A 19,934-nucleotide genomic window follows, 5' to 3' on the forward strand; every position below is an offset into this window, starting at 1 on the left:
TTTTGCTCACTCACCATAATGCCCTTGAGATCCACCCTGTTGTATGCCTCCATAATTTATTCCTTTTAATTGTTGAGAAGCAGGTGCTTCTCAACAATTATTAATCAATGTACCATAGTTGGTTAATTCATTCTCCCAGGGAAGGGCATCTGGGTTGTTTCCAGTGTTTGATGAGCATCAATAGAACTGCTATAAAAATCTGCATCCAGGTTTTTGTGTGAACACACATGTTCAGTTCTGTTGGGTAAATACCTGGGAGTAAGATTGCTGGGTGGCAAGTACAGATTTACCTTTATAGGAAGCTGCCAACTATTTTCCTCAATGGCTACACCAGTTTGCATTCCCACCAGAATGCATTCCAGTTGCTCTGCATCCTTATCAGTACTTGGTATAGTTAATATGTTATTTAGTCTACTGTAGCCATTCTAGTATGTGTGTGGTGGTGTCTTACCATGGCTTTACTTTGCATTTCCCTAATGGCTAATGATGTTGAATTTTTTTCATATGCTTATTTACCATCTGTGCATTTTTTGATGATATATCTGTTCAAGCCTTCTGCCCTTTTTCTAATTGGAATGTTTGCCATCTTACTATTGACTTTAATGTATTCTTTATATATTCTGGATACAGGTTCTTTGTCAGATATGAGAACTGAAAACATTTTCTCCCATACTGAGGTCTGTCTGTCACAGAACAAAACTTTTAATTTTAATGAAGTCCACTTTGTCATTTTTTTTTCTTTTATGGATCATGTGTTTGGTGTCAGTCCAATCAGGAGAAAGAAACTACACAGGAATTTGAATATAGGAAATTTACAATCAGTGTAATAGGAGATTGCTTAATGATGACTGGCTGGTAAGAAGTAGAGATCTCTCAATCACACAGGACTATCAGATATAAGGAGTGGTCACTAGCCCTAGGGCTGAGGTCAAGTGCCTAAGGAAGAGCCAACCCATCCCAAGGCTGAGTCCTGGGCCTTGTCAGAGAGGCTGTGGCCATGGCTCACTGCATGGTTGAGAATCTGCTTTGGGGCATTGCTGGTGGAATTTGCCCAAAGCCTGCCCTCTAGCTACCAGGAAAGCTGTTTGTGGGGAAGTATCTAATAAGAGGCACAAAGCCACAGAACTGCCATTTGGGATTTTGGGAGAAGCTGCTGGCCTGTGTGTGCTTCTGGCCACCACGCTCTGTAGGATCTGGGTATCTATGGGCAAAGCTGTCCGCTGGGGTCTGGCAAGTGAAGAGAGCCCAGAAAGACAGCTTTCTCCTGTGATGCCTCTCCGGTGCCCTCTACTGACACTTGACAGCAGGCCAGCAGAGTGTCCAGGAGATCATTTTCACAGGGCAGGCTGGCCAGCAGGGCTCTGCCTCTCAGGTTCAGAGTGCCTGCTGAAGCAAGGTGCTGCCTCTGCTCTTGTCGGTGCTGAGCACGGGGTCAGTGGGACTCTCTCCCCTGTATCTTCAGGGCCCAGTGGGGAGGGGGGAGGCATGGCTTCTTTGTGCTCTCCTCGTGGAGTAGAGTGTGTACAGTCAAAAGGGTCCATCCTCCAGGGCTGCTGTCTCCCAGGTCTAAGAGAGGGCTGGCGAGAGCAGGCTTCTCTGGGGGCTGATGTGTCTGCATGTACTAACAGCTCTAGATTGCAGGCTGCTCTAGTGCCCAGGCTGGCATAGACAGGAGGAAAACAAAACAAAACAAAAGATACTAACAAAAACAATGGGGAACTTCCCACTGGGTCATCTTCAAGTCCTGAGGTCCTGAGTCAGTCCTAATTCTCTCCACCCATCCAAATCTTCTGATAAATGCTTTATGTATTTTGTCTAGGCTTTACAGTTGTAATTAACAGGAAGATAGGGTGGAATACGCTTATTCCAATTTCTCTGGAATCAGAAATTCTCCCTAGCCTGTGTTGAAATCGATTTATTTCCCCAGGACACATGGCAAAGCTTGTTCCATAAGCAGGTGCTTCTGAGCCACCGTCGTGCAATGATTAGCTGACTCAGCGAGCGTTCTAAAAAGATCGACAGGTCCTTCTCAACCTGATAGGGCTTCCTTATTTGCTAAAGCTGGAAATGGGCCATACGTGGGCAGTAAATAAACACCATGTTATAATAAAGGACATATTTTATTAAACACTAGAGTTGACCTGAGGAGAGAACTTGAATTGTCCTGAACTGTCAGCTGGTGAAGGCAAATGCCCATTTGGCAACATTGGTTCTGACCCTCAGGGCACATCAAAGGTCCCAGACACCCTGGCACTCTTCGATATACTCTCATTTCCTATCTCATTAGCTATCAGCTTCTTCTACGGGGTTTCCTTTCTGATGCCATTTTAGTTACCCCACTCCCTGCTTTTTATTCTGTTTGTCAGGATCACAGGTTAGGGAAACCCACTCATTTTTTTTTTTAAGAGACACACTTTACCAGCCACTCTCTGTGTCTGAGCTCTGTCCCTCTGTCACCATTCCCCAGAACTTCTAAACCTCTGCAGGGCACTATAACCCTACCTCAAAATTACAGTACATGTGAACAAAAATGATTGCAACAATAGAGAGTAACAGTGACCTCTCTACCACTTTAGAGTATTTGCTGTGTGCCAGGCATTATGATAGGTGCCTTAACTGTGTTATTAATCATCCTCACTACAATTTATTATTTGACAGATGAAGAAAAGTAAATGGTAGAGATTAGAAACCTAGAATTTGGTTCCAAATCTCAATTAGTTTTCCCGAATCAGCCCACTGCCTCTATCCATGCCCTGCCACCACCTCTGTACCACCCTTTTCTGGCTGTATCTTTAGGTATACATAAGTAGGATTTCCATTTCAGTTCTATTTACTACACAAGACCAAAAGCTCTTTGATGGGAGTGAATTATCTTAGGCGTTAAAACCCCTAACTGATGCAGAATTCCATGTTAGGCGTGGAGTGGCTGCTGATTTTCATAGCTAATTTAGAGGTGATCTCTCTCTATCACTGCCTTAGCAGAGAGATTAAAATAATTTATCTAGAGAGTCACAATTCCAGCCAATGACCAACTGAGTGGAAGGAATGCTCAGTGAATAATGAGGCTAATCTGACTGATGATCAAAATTTGACCATGCATACATATGCGCAGCCAACTTGAAATGAGGAGGTGCCACCGAATGCATTAATTTATAGCTACGTATGAAGACACGGAGCCAAGTGACATAAACACAAGCAAGACTTTCAAAAACACACATTTCGGAGCTCTTATCTGATGACAATACCTGATAAAGGCTCCCATCACTCATGCCATAGCTTCTCATCCTGATTACAGAGTACAAGCTGTCCAGTTCTCTGAAAATGATGACATGTTATCAGAAGATGACAAATGTCCTCACAAACAGGTAGGGCTAAAAAAAGTACCTGCAATATCTCTGGGGGGTTTTGCAACAATAAACATCTTATCTGTATTTCCTATCTTCTGGGGAGTAAAAAGACGAAGACTTTAACTATCAGGAAAGCACGAATGTAAAGAGATAAAATCAGAGGACTTGTGCATTGGAATAGCCATTACACCACATCTAGGATAACCACAATCCAGAGCTGGAACTCACTCCAAAATATTCCTAACAACTAGTCACACAGCCAGTACCAGAATTTCTCCATAGTCAAGAAAATAGCTGAAGTGCTCTATTTGATAGGAAGTTCTTTGGCTAATTCATTCATTCATTTGATGACTATTTATATCATGCTTTTTTAAAAAAATTAGCCAAGACTGTGAAAGGCACTAGGGAAATAGTGTGAGGCACTACGAACAATCCCTACTCTTAAGGAACATTTAATTCTACTGGAAGTGGCAGACAATAAACAGAACTGCACAAAAGATACATTATTTTCAAGTGTGACAGACAGCCCATGATGTGTTATCAAAAATAAGTCCCTTTTTGCACTGAACCTAGTGAGTTCCTCTCTGTTTCTTCACCAATTAGCCCAAGCTGTATTCTTTAATGCTATACAACAAGACTGCTTTCATTCTTCTACATGGTGACACACCAGGTATTCAAGGACAGCTGGTATCTTTCCCTTAAAACCTTTCCAGGGCAAATGCCTCCAGAAGTTTTCAAAAAAATTTTTTCACACCTGACAAAATGTTGTGGCCCTTCAATCACCACTCCGATCCTACATTCTAGGTTTTTTCCTATGGAAATACAGTGATTCCTAATGTATCACTTTTGCTTATAATCACATTTGTTACAAATAATTAAATGGACCCAATATAAATGCAAGAGGGCCTGAACATGGAGGGAATATTGTCTCTACTGCACATTCCAAATGTCAGCTAACATCATGAGAGTAGATCTAACACTATCACCTTCCCCACTGTCAATCCTATGCCTTTACTGATACTTCTAAATGTAATCACATGCACATATACCATATAATGTGCACATACATAACAATAAATACATAGCAATAAAATGGAGAAAACTTGACTGAGGAAAAGGACTCAATATGCTTACTGAAAATATAATGCACAGAGCTGGATCACACTGTGCACTGCAGAGGCAATGTGCCTACTGGTCAGGGTCAGGTCTCTAGGGATAGATTGGATGGATTTCAATTCTAATTCTATCCATATAGCTGTGCAACTCCGGGCAAGTACTTAACCCCTCTGATCCTTAGAATCTTCATTCAGAAAATGAGAATAAGACCAGAACCTTGTTGATCTGTGGTGCAAATTAAGTAAGTCAATATATGTAAAATATTAAACTACTTGACTAAGTACTATAGATGTTGCATGCTGTTGTTACTATTACCATTAAATATGCAATAAAAATGCAATTTATATATTTTTTAAAAACAACTCAGTCTTCCTAAAGACCTTCCTCCATGCTCAGCTGTAAGTGGGTGGGATGGTGCACCTTAACACTCCACTTATATTCACATCATCACGATCTCTCCAGGTTGAACCTTTGGACTTTCTTAAACTCTATGGCACAGAGTTAAAATTTTATGTCTTTCTCTTCCTGTGCTTGATCTCTCTCTCTCCTCTCTTCCATTTACTTCAGGAGGATTGCAATTGGTCATAAAGTTTATGCTAATCTTCCTGGAAGTCAAGGCAAAAAGGGAAACACAACTCATTATGAAAAAGGAAGAAGCATGCCAGTTCCACAGAGCTAATATTAACTTAGCCTTTCTGGTCCTCACATGCATCTGCACATCTAGAATAGAATCGTCTACCACACTAATGCCCTGGTAGAACTCCCAATCTGGTTCTAGTGCCTCTGATTCTCTGCAGAATTCCTATGTACCCCTTTGATTATCCTGATTCTCAACCGTCTGTCCATCCCATGCAACAGCTCTGTAGGAACAGGACAGAAAGGACATTAAGGAGATTGCATTTGGAATAGACTTAGGTCCATGGGCCGTTTGCTACTTAAGTCTTGGCTATTTTCTTACACCAGGGTTTTTAGAGCATGAATAAATCCAGTCAGCTTCAGCTCTTTGGAAGGAAAAGTTGGGCATTTATTTGTTCAGTCTCTCCAAAGCAGTCCAAAATTATTACCTGAAGGGAGAACTTAGAATTGGATTTCTCATCCCAGAGGACAGCCTGTTGCTGCCAGAGTTAGCCTAGAGCCCTAGCATGTAACTACCATATGTGCAGTTAGAGTCTATTAATAACCTGATGAAAGCTCTCCGGTTGAAAGCCGAAGAATGCCATTTAATGCTCCCTTTTGCTTTTAATGGACTGAAACCTGTTATAATGCTGCTAAATAATAAGACAAATTCTTCTCGCAGTTGGTAGAGGGATAGGAATACACACACACACACACACACACACACACACACACACACACACACAACTGGGAGATTAGTTTTGCAGCGGGCATGGAGCAAAACCCAGAGTCTACAGGGTCCAAGGAGCCCCACGGAAAGGCTGGAGGGACACCTGAGATGTTTCACTCAGACAGAACTTCTATGATTATCTACATTATCACCATTTCCTGGAGCTATTAAATCAGTGGAGCAAAAAATAGGCACATTTGGTCCACAGACAGAGCGAGCCAGGTACAGTGGGGAAAGGATGAAAATGGCACAACAGATGTCTCCGGGCTCTCATATCAGGGTGATTGCTCCAAAGGGCTCTTAAGGGGACTCTGATTCAGAGAATGGCTTATTGAGTGCAAAAAATGAGAGAAGTTGGGTGATGCAGTTTTAAAGACTTTCCTCATTCTTTAACTTCCCAGATGGGCTGTTTCATCTATTTTTGGATTTGTGATGTCAAACCAACCAGCTGATGCAGTCGTTTTGGTGAGATTTTTTATTTTGTGGCACCTGTCAGGATTGAGCTGCACAGTCAACACTTGGTTCCCCCTTTCCACCCAGGAAGAGCCATCAGTCTGCCTTACCTTAGCCAAGGGTGGTCCTTGACTTGAAATAGGTTCCAGATGATTATGAAGTTCCTGCTTGTGTCAGAATGTGGCCTCAGTACCGAGAGTGTCTCACCACCCTTCCAGCCCTGGAAGCCTCTTTCTGACTTCCTTGCCTGTTTTTCTAGATTTGGATTCATAACCTTCCTCTGCAAACTTGAGGCTATCCATTCCTCTTTGATACCTATTTCTAAAATTCTTCTACTGCAGCACATAGCTCCAGTGTTTTGGACCTTATACAAACCTGAATTCAGCTCCTGCTCACCTTAGCCACCACAATCAATGTATCCTTTCTAGTTTTGTCCCGATTCTCCCCTTGCTCTCCACATCTTGTCCTGTTTTTTCTACTGATGCTGTTTGAATAGAATAGAATAGAATAGAATAGAATAGAATAGAATAGAATAGAATAGAATAGAAATCACTGTGTCAGATGCCATTTTATAAAAATGGCCATAGCCCTGCCCCCCATCTCACATGACCACCTCACATTCTGACTTTGCCACTCTGCCATCACTGGGTGGAATTTAGGTCCTCTCCCCACTGTGCCTGTAGCAGCCAACTGAGTGTGGGCGAAAGTTAATATGACATGGAGGTGAGGCATAAAAGGAAACAGAGTTTCAGCCTGGCCGTCCTTTTAGAACCCAGATGCCATGCTGGGAGGCACTAAGGACATATGGAGTGGCCACCAGGAGATGCTCTGGAAGAGAGCGAAAGTTCCATCCAAGAGTCAGCATCCATAGCCTGACACACAGTGAGGGAGTTTCAAGGGCTCTAGCAGGAGCTGCCATTTGACTCTAACTACATAAAAGCCCCCTGCTCCTCCATGCCAGCAAAAACTACCTACTTAACCTTAGAATCATGAGATGTATTAGGAATATAATACCAATAACACTACTAAAAATACATTGATATCATGAGAGATTAATAATAAATGATTGTCTTTTTCCACCACCAACTTTGGAGTGGTTTTCTGCACATACACAAATACAGATATTGGGGAACACATTACATAGCTGGTATTTAGAGGCACTAAGGCCAGAGATTTGCAAAGTATGGCCCATGGGCCAAATCCCACTGCCACAAGTTTTAGTAAATAAAGTTTTATTGGAACACAGCTCCTTTATTTACCTACTACCATGAGCTGCTTTCATGTGAGGCGCAGCTTTGACACAGACTGAATGGCCCACAAAGGCTAAAATATTTAATACCTGGCTCCTGATGGAAAAAGTTTGTTGAACTCTGATCTAGAGAAAGGGCTGACTTTTCTTTTCCTTTCTTTTTTCATTTTTCACAGTGGATTTGTACCATTTGCAACTTAATATACTTGTATCCTATCCAGCTATGAAAATTTTGCATTAATTTGTACACTAAAGGCAAAGCTTACACATACACACTCACGCATTTCCATAAAGTTTCATTAAGGCGAAATACACCACAAAGATTCTAATCAGTCATACATGTGATTGCCATAGTGCTACTGTTGGTCTGAGTACGAGATAAGGTACTTGAAAATAAATATGTTCACTCACCAAACCAGGGAGTGTGATTCATTATAGCAAATGTTGTATTTTTATTTCTGGAATAAGAAGACAGCTAATAAAACGGGCATCTCCTGACTGCAGAAATTTACACTAGGTGGGATTTTGATGAAGACAAAACAAAGGCTTTCTCGGTTTTCAAGTAAAGGCAAATATTCTTAAAAACCAATATCTGAACTAAATTAATCTGATGACAAAGTACCCATGAAATGAACGGGTCTGCTTTCCTGATACTAAGTATGTTTTATGTGAAAGAACTACTTTGTTGACCAAGTCCCATTGGGTTTCTTTTCTTCATTACCTGTGCATTATTAAAAAATTACAATTCTGCATCATACAATTCAAAAACAATCTTATCCTCCCCCATTAATTGCAAGTTTGATGACAGATGTACCTTCACCCTTTTGAATGAAGAAAGTAATAGGGGACAGACATACTCAGTGCATTTGACAGCCGTGACAGATAAATCATTCCATCACTGTTCCAACCACGGCTAGCAGATCAGTGGTTTTTAACACAAAGACACATAATCTGGTTGGCATCTTGGATTATGTTGAAATAAGAAACTGGTTTTCACCTACTGTCCCAAAAACCTTTTTAAGATCCCTTCACCCTTCAGGGAGATGAGAACACCCCCCACCCCGACTCTTCCTAGAACACAAAAGTTGACGCATAAATGGTATCCAGAGATAAGTAAAAGACAGATACTACATCACTAATATTTTTCTAAAATAATTAGCAAGTGAGAGATTTATAAGAAGTTTCTACTAATGGAGACAACAGTGATTTCTTTCCCATTTCTGATATGGTTTTCTGCAAAGCAAAGTGTTTAAAATGGGGATGTCAGTAACTTAGAAACTAACTTCACATTTTTAAAGGTTTTTATTTGAGGATAAAATGTAATAACATATTGAGAATTTAAAAGCTGTATACATAAAAACAACACTGTTTTTCCTGCTTAGGAAATTGCTGACTTTATAGGGAAAACTATTTATGACCTTGAACTCTACACTATATTACCTTATTTTTAAATATCACTATATACTGATCTAAAATGTCTTAATAACAGAGGAGAAAGCTTGCATTTATGGGCTCTGAACCAATTCTTTCTGGGTTACTGGATTTTCAATTACCAAAATTACAGCACTCAATATAGCATTAGTTGCCTGAAAGAATTAAAGCACTTTTCCAAAGTGGAAATTCCTGGGAGATAATACATGTCCTGTGAGACTCTAATCTCTTCCAATTGTAGGTAATCTTGCATCTTTATTTGACCATTTTCTATATTCATTTAAAAGAATTAACATTTGGCTGCCAAAAAAAAAGACCCTTTCTTCTTTTGTATTTAAGACCTGAGTTTTGTTCTTCGGAGAATTCTGTCATTATCTAGAAGAATTACAAAATCAGCATACACAGAAATACGAAGGTTGATAGAGTTTCAGGTGCAGCTCCTAAATTATCTGCGATTTTACATAGATCAAAGATGTTGCTTTCCAATACACAGGAATCTTTTTTGTATGAAATAATAATAATAATAATAGTAATAATAATAATAATAATAATATAGTGATAATAATAATCATTAAAAACAGCATTTTTTTGTTAACAAAATGTAGACCAACAAAAAGCTTGATCCTTAACCTTAATTTCTTTCACCCATACTCGGTGTGGGCGAAAACTACAACAAAGATGTGAAGACATTAAATATGGGCAGACACACACCTTAGAATCTTTTAGCAGGTCCAAGGTTTGACACACAAAGGCAAGCATTTACAGCAGCAACTTTGTGGGTGTGAGAGGGTTTTGCAAAATGAGAATTATCCTGGATAATCGAACAGACAAGATGATACCAATTAACAACCAAAACTGGAGCTAGTGCTAACAAAAATTGTGGGAGGATTGAGTTTCACTGTCCAACAGGAGACAGCGAAGGAATCAGAACTTAGTTCAAATCAAATTCTAGCTCTGTTTCTTACAAATTTGTTGACTTCAATCAAGTTATTCAACTCAGAACCTGGTTTCTTTAGCTGTAAATTAAGAGCATCTACTTTCAAGAGGCATATTTCTCCCATAACCTCCACAACCCCTAGCATAGAATTTCTAATTTGAGATAACCTTTTGTTCTCCGTCTCCTTCACCAAAGTGAGTTGCTAGAGGACAGAAGCAACATCTAAAGAGGAGCATATACTCAGTACTTGCAAAATGCTGGTTAAATGAAACATTTCATCAAAGGAGTTATTTTAGGACTTCTATACATTTGACATTAAGTTTAGCACATGCTGGCTAATGATATTTGTCCTTGTCTACTTCCCTCCTATGAAAGGGTCATTCCTGTAGCTTTAGACTTTCGTGACACTGCATTTTCTCCAGGCAGATCATTCCCTACCTCGGATTATATTTTGAGTTTATTTTTTGTTTCATTAACCAGAGTGAAGACCCCTTGAGGATAGAACTCCTTTTCTGTATCTTAGTTTTCAATGCTGAAGTATCTTATATATTACAAAAACACTAGCAAGTGAAGTATGAATGATGGGATAGATAAAAGAACAAATAAATAACTTAGAGGTCATGAGTCAGACTCTCCAATCTCTGGCCATTTCAGAGAAAGACAGGAGAACTTTTCTTTTCTAACAGTTCTACTTTCTGGGCAGTGTGGGAAAAAAATGCATTAGTTATTTCTCTTGTTTTAGTTAATTCTACTAGAGAGCTGGCAGTGAAAGAGAAGGCTGAGCAATAAATAAAATAAGGTCAAAGTGGGTCAGTAACATTACTGATATACGTTCTCCATTTTGACCTTTGCCTCGGAGTCTGGCCAGGAACCAACTGTTAGTCTGAGGGTGACTGATTTGAGTAAAATGTCAAGACTGCCCCTAAACTGACTCATAACAAAAGCAAAGCAAACTGGAGCGCTGGTTGTACACTGGCCAAGTAGCACAGCACAGGCTCTACTCCATGGAGGTGAATATGCCCTCTGCCCTCAAATTTAATCTGGTACCAATGGCACAACTTGCAGTTAGTACACTGTCGATCTGACTCCCTAGAGCCCTAAAAAAAGTTCTTCACTCTCATTAGAAACTGGAGTAGCACAGTAATTTAATGATGAATCTGAATACAATTATGATAATTAAAATAGCAACTTAATTTTATGCTGTCTTTGGGAAATGCTCAACCCGAGGGTTGCCCATTCAAATTCTGACTTATGCTGGTTAATGTCTTTGATTTGTATTATAAAGTAGTTAACTGTCTTAGAATTTCAATTAGTAAAACTTACTATATGCATTCAAATTGTTACTACATATTCTGTAGTGTGTTAGTTTTTACTGTTAAAAGAATTCTTAGGATGATTTTCCTGAATAAAACTAACACAGCACTATTTACTGGTATTTTCAATGTAAAACTGCTAGTCTTGGGATAAAAATATATGGAGTAAAGGTATATGCTCCATCAAAGAGATGAAAATTTCATGATGTTGACAAGTTGGAAGACAGGTTCGAGGGAGAACAGAGCTTACACAGAAGCATGGAAGTAGGAATCATCCCGGCAAAGAGTGTGTGGAATGTATTTGCATGTGTTTCTGGGTACTCAGACATGTACACCAGCACATGACATGCAGATATTCTGTGTATCAGTTTGCAATGAGTGGAATGCGCTGAGGTGTAGGGGGAGACTTTTTCCAGCCAAAAGCACATATACAACCTGCCCTCAATCCTCAGGTGATATTCTTGGGCTGAAAGTAAGGAGACATGTGGAGGCTGCCAGAATGGCAGGCAGGGGCTAGATCACAAAAAGTTCTGATGCCATGTTTAAGAGTTTGGCATTCATAGAACATAAATGCAAGTGTAATTCTTAATTTAAACAACTGTTTCAGTTTGGGTTTTACCAAGAACTCAGTAGAGTCTTTATGCTCCTGACTGCAGGAAACATGCTGTTAACATGTTTTGTTTCACATTTCCAGTTTATTATTATTAGATATAAAACCCTTCACTTTTCTACTCTGGAGACAGGTATCCACAAGTATTCACATTTTTCTAGGTATTCATTTCATATTCTGCCATATTCAATCACTGTTCAACTTTTCTTATTGTAGTTAAGATTCTAACTTTAAGAATTATTATTTTCTAGTTGAAATGTTTTATCATTACATAAGCTTATGTCTATTCAGTTCCTTATAATGGCATAAAATGGGGAAAAATATCCATTTATGAATTAAACACACACACACACACACACACACACACACACACACACACACACACACAGATTCAGATGTTTCCAGAAGTGTGGCATCTGTAGATAAAGCCACTGGGAGTTCAATTTAGTTTTAAAATTCACCCAGATGTCTGGCATTTTGTAGCTACTGGTTAGGTATTTAGCTGATCATTGTTTTTATAGATTTCATATCTCTATTAAAGAAAGACAGTCACACAAAGAATATGTAAACAGACCCATACATGCATGCATACATACACGTACACACAAGTAAGGGACCTAGTTGCTCTGGAGTATAGCATAAAATTATACACTAGCTTGTCAATTTAGCCTTAATTCCCCTCTTACCTTGCATACCACACATTATCACCTGAACAAAGCTGAGTGACAGGTCCTTAGAAACTTTAGGTCCTTAATTGCTTCACTCATTCATTATATTGAAGAAGAAAGCAAGTTCTTGTTCAGATGCAGAATTCATTGTCAAATTCTTCTGTGATTCAAGGAGTGGTTTTATGCAATAAAACTTATCAGCCTAACAGAACCTGCAAAATACCTTCATCTTAATTTTTTTAATGCACCAAAAGGAGAGTATATTTTAATTTGTCATTTCCGCGTCACCCCTAGTTTACAATTTGTCATCACTGATTCACATACAAAGATACTGGAACCACAATGTTCAAATGTGCTAGACTTTTTTTTCTTCTGAATTTCCCTTCTCATTTTCAGTCTCTCTAGAGATCTGCTACCAGCACACTCTGCTAGCACTTATCACACATTTTGAGAAGGGAACACTTGATAAAATCTCTTTCTCTGACCAGTTTGAAGCATGTCATGAGCCAGGGTTAAGAAAAGAAAAAGCAATTTAGGTATAAATGGTCTCACAATGGTGTTTCAACTGCTGCCCCAAGATGCATGCAATGAGGTCCTTTATCATAGTAGTGATTATCCCAGAGAGGCTTTGTTTGGGAGAATGGGTGAGGAAAGAAAGACCCCAGAGCTAGCACAATTTTCACTATGCCAAGAGGGCCATTTGTACACCACTGCACCAGATCTGTAAGTACTGACAAAAATGCGTCACTTTTCAAATAACTTTAGATTGCCTCTCAAACTTCAACAGAGCTATGGACTCAAGCCACAAAAAAGTGTTTGTTTCTGTTCTTACAGAAAATGTACAATGCTGATTATAAGGACCTGACATAGGGGATATTTCAGGGACAGTTAAAGACAGAATATTGCATAGGAAACAATGTGTGTATAACATTTGTTTTTATATATTATGTATTACACTATACCATATCTACAAATACATATAACATCATCAGTGATACATAGCTTTCTGGTGTCAAGTGCTTGCATTTTGTTATGATTTTCAACATTTGGGACATTTGATGCCTATGTTGAGAAAATCAAATATTTTCTACCTTCCTTATAAAAACAGACATAAAGCTAATTCCCACTTGTCCTCTACTGAAGATGGTGGTCTGTTTTCTAAACGACGTTGGGCTTGGTGTTGCCTTACAAACTATTCATCCTCCGTCTTTATTTCCAGTTTACCATTCTCATGATTTGGCTTCTACATAAATGGATGGGAGAAAAGTATGTGCTTAGCTTAGTCTGGCACTGGGCCTGATGGAAACAGCTGGCTCTAGAGGGTAATGCTCAGGAAAAAGCCCAGACTTTGTGATTTTATTAATGCCCTATTTTCCCAAAGGGGCTTTGTTTCCTGATATATTTGTTTCCAGTCACAGGTCATTATTTTACATTGGATATCTACTTTGTCATTAGAAAAGTCTCTTTATCATTCTAAGTCCCTGAACAAATAATGTGAATTCCAAAAAGTGCTTAGAGTCAATTATTAATCCAGAGCAAATAAATGCTCCTTCTGCATACATAGAGCTTGTCAACAACAGATTCGAAAGTATTTCACTCTTGGCACCTTTGATCAGATGATACAACATCCCTAGATTATAATTCTAAATTTAAAAAAAGCAAAAGAGAAAAAGAATGGATACAAAGAAGACTGAATCATAAGAGTGGAAAGTACAAATTTAAATGGTAACCTAGTAGCTTTATCTAGTGAATATATTTGCAATTTACTGAGACTAGATGAAGAGAATTATGTAATAGAAACAGGGAGAAACGTTCTCAGATCTTACCAATTAGATGACTAAAGTAAATCTATGTACTCAGGAGGCTAATTAACTCTGATTGTTAGTCACTAAAGGGGCAGTAGAAATGTCAAGTGTCCTTTACCTGGGCAACTGGAGAGTCTAAACACAAACAAACAAACTTTAGGGGTTAGACTTGATGACCTTTATGAAAATTTGCAACTCTGAAATTTGATGAGCAGGATCTCAGAATCCCTTGGATTAATGAGAAGCATTGTTCTTTCATGGAACTGTCTACACACAAACACAAAAGCTAAAGCTTTGCCACGATTCAAGAACAAAAACTGTTTCATTGACTCTAAGCATGATTCAAGAAACAAACTTTCACGTTTTAAAACTACTAAGTAAAGTACTCTGCAAAGAAAAAATAAAGGATTAATCAAGTATGTACTCTCAATGAGCATGTCACCTAGCAGTGGGAGAAGGTAATGACATACAAAATTATATTTTCAGAATATTATAGGTAGTTAGAAAGGTATAGATTCTTATCCGACTTCATAGGCAGAAGGGAGAAAAGTGATGTACTTTCAAGAGATACACGTAGAAGAACAGTATGAGGAACAAAGATGCAGGAAAGGCATGTGTCTCTAATGGAGAATATTGCGGGTGAGCAATGGAAGTTTGGAAAAGTAGGCTGTGGCTAAAAGATGGAAGGCCATGAGGCTCAGCATCAAGGTACGCGGAAGGTTTCTGAATGGGTCCATGCTGTGCCCATGCCTTGAGTAGTATAAACAGGCAGCAGAATGAAGGATGTGCTTGTCAGAGAGCAAGAATGGAGGCAGTAGGACTTGCCTGGAGGTTCTGGCAATTGTAATGGGCAAGATACAGACCTACGAAGCCAGGATAAGAGTTGCAACCATGTGTGAAAGAGTAAAAGATGTTTTCTGGGAATGGAAGATTTCCAACCACTGAACAGATGTGCAGACTGAGGTAGACAACTAGAAGGTTTCAACTCTGTGAATTGCAGGACCAAAACAACACTGAAAAAGACAGGATGGACAGAAAGTTGGGGGTAATGTTTGAGATTAGGTCTATTTTTTTTTAACTTGTAAATGTTAGATGCTGACAAACCACCCATGTGAATAACCAATAAGTCACAGAAAATGAAGTCAGGCTTTAGAAGAGCAAGGCTAGGGGTGTGGAATGCTGAGAGATCTAAGCACAAGGGACAGCACGTTGAATTACTGCTCACCAGTATCTGCTTCCCCTCCTTGGAGGAGATCCTTCTTCCCTGCCCACTGTAATCAAGCTTACCGGTGTGACTTGCCAGTGGACAGTGAGAGGAATATCATGTGTCACTTCCACTAAAAAGCTTTAAGAGCCTATTGATTCATGGTCCACTATTTCCCTCTGACATAAAATTGGTAATGTCCAGCTAGTGATTGCTTCATTAGCCTGGGCCTGGAGTGAAACTACCATGGAAAACAACCACAGCTGATATGTGATGTGACTAAGACACAATTAGTTGTTGTAAAACCACTGGGATTTGGACCAAGTCATTTATTACTTCAGTATAACCTAGCCTAAACCTAACTGATAGACCATGGGAACAAATGAGATCACCACTCCTTCCCAAGGGGCAAAAAAATTAAGGCAAGATCAGAGGATGACCTAGCTTGGGACTTAATCCAACCACTTTGATTTTGTCATTTTATCGACACAACAATGCCAACTGAGTTACGTTTGAGCATAATTCAATTTTTGACATTACTTTTGCTGTATAAAAAAACCTGCATAAAAAAAAAAACTTACTGGATCAGACAAAATTATTCCAGCCATCTTTGGAAATGTTTGCTCTATGAAATATTTTGTAATGACTACCATATACCACAGTCATATACCAATAGTTTGGGGTGTTCAATATATTTTTTAAAATGTTATTTTGGCTGTAAATTTTTCTTTGTGTAGTTCATTAACCGAACACTCCTCATCAGATCATGAGAATTAAAAGTATGTTTTCATGTTAGGGAGTGTCTCCTTGCCTAAAGAGAGAGGAACTTGGCTTCCAATGAGCAGTTGGTTGATCCCTGAATGTTATCCTTGGCTCACTATTCCAACATGCAGCCTGTTATAAGTAATGAAAAAAATTCAAGATCATAAAATTAGTGAATAGAGCTTACCCCAGCGGTCCTGTAGACTTGTTATCCTAAGGCAGCAATTGAAACCCGTAATATACAGTTTAGGTATTTCAGAGGAATTGTCTGTCAAAATTATTTTTATCAAGTAGGTTTACAATGAAAATTTGTGTTTCTTGTATTTTAGAGAATCCCAGGAAAAACCTCAAAATCAATTTTCTAATTCAAGTTTACACTGCTTCTTGCCCTTTGCACCACTGTTTCCCAACCTTCTGTTAAGTGTTCGTACCAAATCATTGTATACTTAGCATTTCTAAGAGCAATTATTCTTTTAGTTGGATTATTCTTATTAAGAATGCCTTGGTAAAATTAGTAAATTATGATTTAATGCATGTCTTTTTTATGCATGGACAAGTTCACAAATCACAAACCAATCTTGCACATTAAGCGAAGGGTTACAATTTTTTACTGTTAAAAAACACATTTGATTTTAGAGTCTTATTCTCTGTCCATTAGACCCCAGGTATAACTGTTTTAAGAAATTAGCTTGGAGACACATCTTGTTTTCAGGGTTGTGCTCCTTCCTAATCATTTTGAAGAAGCAGGCAGTAACAAAAAGGACAAGTAGTAGTTTTAAGAAAACTCCAGTTTGCCAGCATAGGTACCTCTGATTTGTGTTGCAATACAGCCGGGATAAGACAGGGGATTTGGTGGGAAATCCCAGTTTAAGGATCAAATGTGGCTTAAAACATCTGGTGAGTGTGCTGGGATTCTTTTGATTTCGATCTATATGACTTGAGTTTTCCTGGGTGTATGTCCCCATGGATTAGGAAAGCAATGTTCTTCCTGACACCCATCACTTCCTCCTTTGTCTTTAGAATATTTGTACTAAGTTTACAGACTTTACTATCCCTTCTGTCCTCTGGAACTTTCTCTATCCAGCATGAAAGGGCATTTCATCATTTCAACACCATTCTGACCATTAGGCAAGTTGTGGCATCTCCACTGGGAATCTCTTTATGTTATATAGATTCCCCCACAGCCCAAACCAAAATTTACTTCCATTCACCTTCTAAAAAACAGAGAGTTGATGACTGCCACTCTTTCCATTATGGCCTCTAAACTGAGGGATGGAAGCATTTATTCATAACTCATTTACCTAAGAGACAGAACACATGTGGGAGCCTTTCCTAACCCAGCAGCATGTACATAAGTAGTTTTAAATGGCATGCATCCTCAAGGTAACGGGAATTTTTGTGCATTTTAAAGAGGAGTCAAGGTAACCCAAATAGCCTTGTGATAAAAATACCTAGGAGTAGAAAAATCTGGGGACAAAGAAAAACTTACATTAAACTCATCTCTTTGTATCAAATCCTTTATGTCAAACTTGTTTCTTTGTTTTTCTTATCTACTATCATTTTGTAAAGGAAATATATTTCTGTATGGCAAGTGTGGTCCCAACTTGTGCCCCAATATATGGGAGCAAAAATTACACTCACCTGCCTCATTACTGCTCATTCCCCATGGCCCCCAAAACAAGGCATTGAGTTTTCAATTAATAGAGAAAAGATTAAAGCTTTCTCTGTAAGGTTTTACATCTGAATTATTAAAACAGCATCATCCAATTCTTGCTCTGGATACCAAAGACGTGAACGTGACGAGCATCTTCTTTAGTGTATGGTGACACACAACTGGATGAATCAGAGAACCAGGGAGGGAGAGAAAAGGCAGCCTTCCATCAGACATTTTACTTGGCACCTACACCACGCCACACCAGATGCCAGGGTAGGAGGACGACAGATACACGCAGGCTCAGTGAACACACAGCATTCCCAGGGAGGGAGGCGCAGTGCATCACCAGTGATACCGAGGTAAAGGACTGTGTCATGGCAATTCGGAGAGAAATCATCATTCCTTACAGAGTCATGTTGGGGTGAGCATCTCTCTAGATCCTTTTAGGAGTATTTATGTGTCTAATGGATGCTACCATTTATAATAAAAATTGCTTTGATCCTTTCTATTTGCTCACTGTAGCATTTTATATTTTCATCAATCACACGCAGAAGATTCTCATCAAGTTGAGATACTACCATCGATGACGATATGAGTGTTTCTTGACCACTGACTGCCACCTGCAGGGACTGGAGAAGGACCGACGTGCCAGCCCTTATGCTCTAGAAAGTGATTTATTAAAGGTGCACCCATGAATGACGCAGGACTTCCTTTTATGTAAATTTAGAGGACCCAGTGGCCTTATACTTAAAAATTCCAACGTAGTGAAACCCCAGTGGCTTCCCCTGCTGTCAATAAACTGGTTATTTGCAGGAGCTATCCCAAGGGGCCATTCAGAGGCCATTACTTTACTGCGAAGGCTGTTATGTAGAATCATTGTTATCAATAACACTTACCTGTATGCAGAAGGGAGGTTACCCAGCCATGACAAGCCCAGAATCTCATAGCCACTACTGAAATAGCGCAATGTTTGGGATTTATGAGAATAAAACTCTGCCAGTGATAATGCCCTTACTGGAGCCTTCTCGATTCATTTGGCATACTCTTCTGTGTACTCAGTTACATCAAATCTGCCTGTAGTTATAGGCTAGGTGCTGCATACAAAATGCAAACAATACATACCAAAGGTTCACTTCTCAAAAGGGGTTAATGGGGACACGGTTTCAAATGCCATTACAACTCTTGTGTTCCTCTAGGACAGCGCCTGGATTGTGCCCATAGCAAAATCAGCAGGGTAATGGGTGATTATCTCAATCTCTTGGGGCACTGGAGGAAGGAGGGGAAACAATCACCATTACCCGGAAAGATGGATCAAGCATGGATCACATGGTAGGAACATAAGTAAACAGATACGGGATTAGGCAAGGGAAGGAGCCCCCACATGATGATGACGACGAGAACAACAGAGATCATCGCTTAACCTGTTTTGTCAGAGCTGGTAGTGATGGCATTGGTAGTGATGGAGGTGAAGGCGGTCTTTACGCTGTCCTTGGCAGTTACAGATTTCTGCTTATTTTTCATGGCTTCCAGTGCTTTGAGCTTCTTGGCATGTTTCGTGCCTTTGTAGTGGGCCGCAGCCTGGCTCTACAAAGGAGAACAAAATGAACCGTGCAATCAGGCTCATTTCTGAACTGGCATTCTCTGTATTACTGCAAATACAGACTCCCTTTCAATAATAGGTACCGTTCGAGCTAATTCTGGCTGTGGCCAAACAGTAGAGTTCTATTTAGAATGATGCTAGAAAGCAATGGGAACCAAGTTCTAAAACCTCTCGGTGCAAGCCGAGTTACCCTATTGTTTACCTGAAGAGAAATGTAGCTGAACAGTAACCCACCAACATTTTCTTGGGGGAAGGGAAGAAAACAAGAAGCACTCCTGTATTGCCTTTGTTCTGCCACAGAAGGTGCTGGGCTCTAGGAGAGAGAAGCTCTCACCTCCTTTGCTCAGTAAATGTGTTTTTGCTTTCTACCATGTGTCTTACTAATACAGTCTCCAAAAGGCATCTACCAGGAAAATTCACATATGAAAAGGGAAGTGGCC

The 19,934-nt window shown here is 39.5% G+C and overlaps 1 protein-coding gene across 7 annotated transcripts in view; it reads right to left on the reverse strand.

The window, feature by feature from the left end:
- The window catches only part of ZNF385D (zinc finger protein 385D), a 986,127-nt gene that overhangs the window by 53,361 nt on the left and 912,832 nt on the right, over positions 1 to 19,934 (reverse strand). For all 7 annotated transcript variants that reach the window (XM_073223828.1, XM_073223832.1, XM_073223833.1 and 4 more), the window contains one exon: positions 19,316 to 19,478. In XM_073223828.1, coding sequence (XP_073079929.1) covers positions 19,316 to 19,478 — 163 coding nt within the window. The remainder of the gene's footprint in view (positions 1 to 19,315; positions 19,479 to 19,934) is intronic.

Source organism: Manis javanica, chromosome 15 (genome assembly GCF_040802235.1).
Source record: "Manis javanica isolate MJ-LG chromosome 15, MJ_LKY, whole genome shotgun sequence".
Classification (NCBI taxonomy): Eukaryota; Metazoa; Chordata; class Mammalia; order Pholidota; family Manidae; genus Manis; species Manis javanica.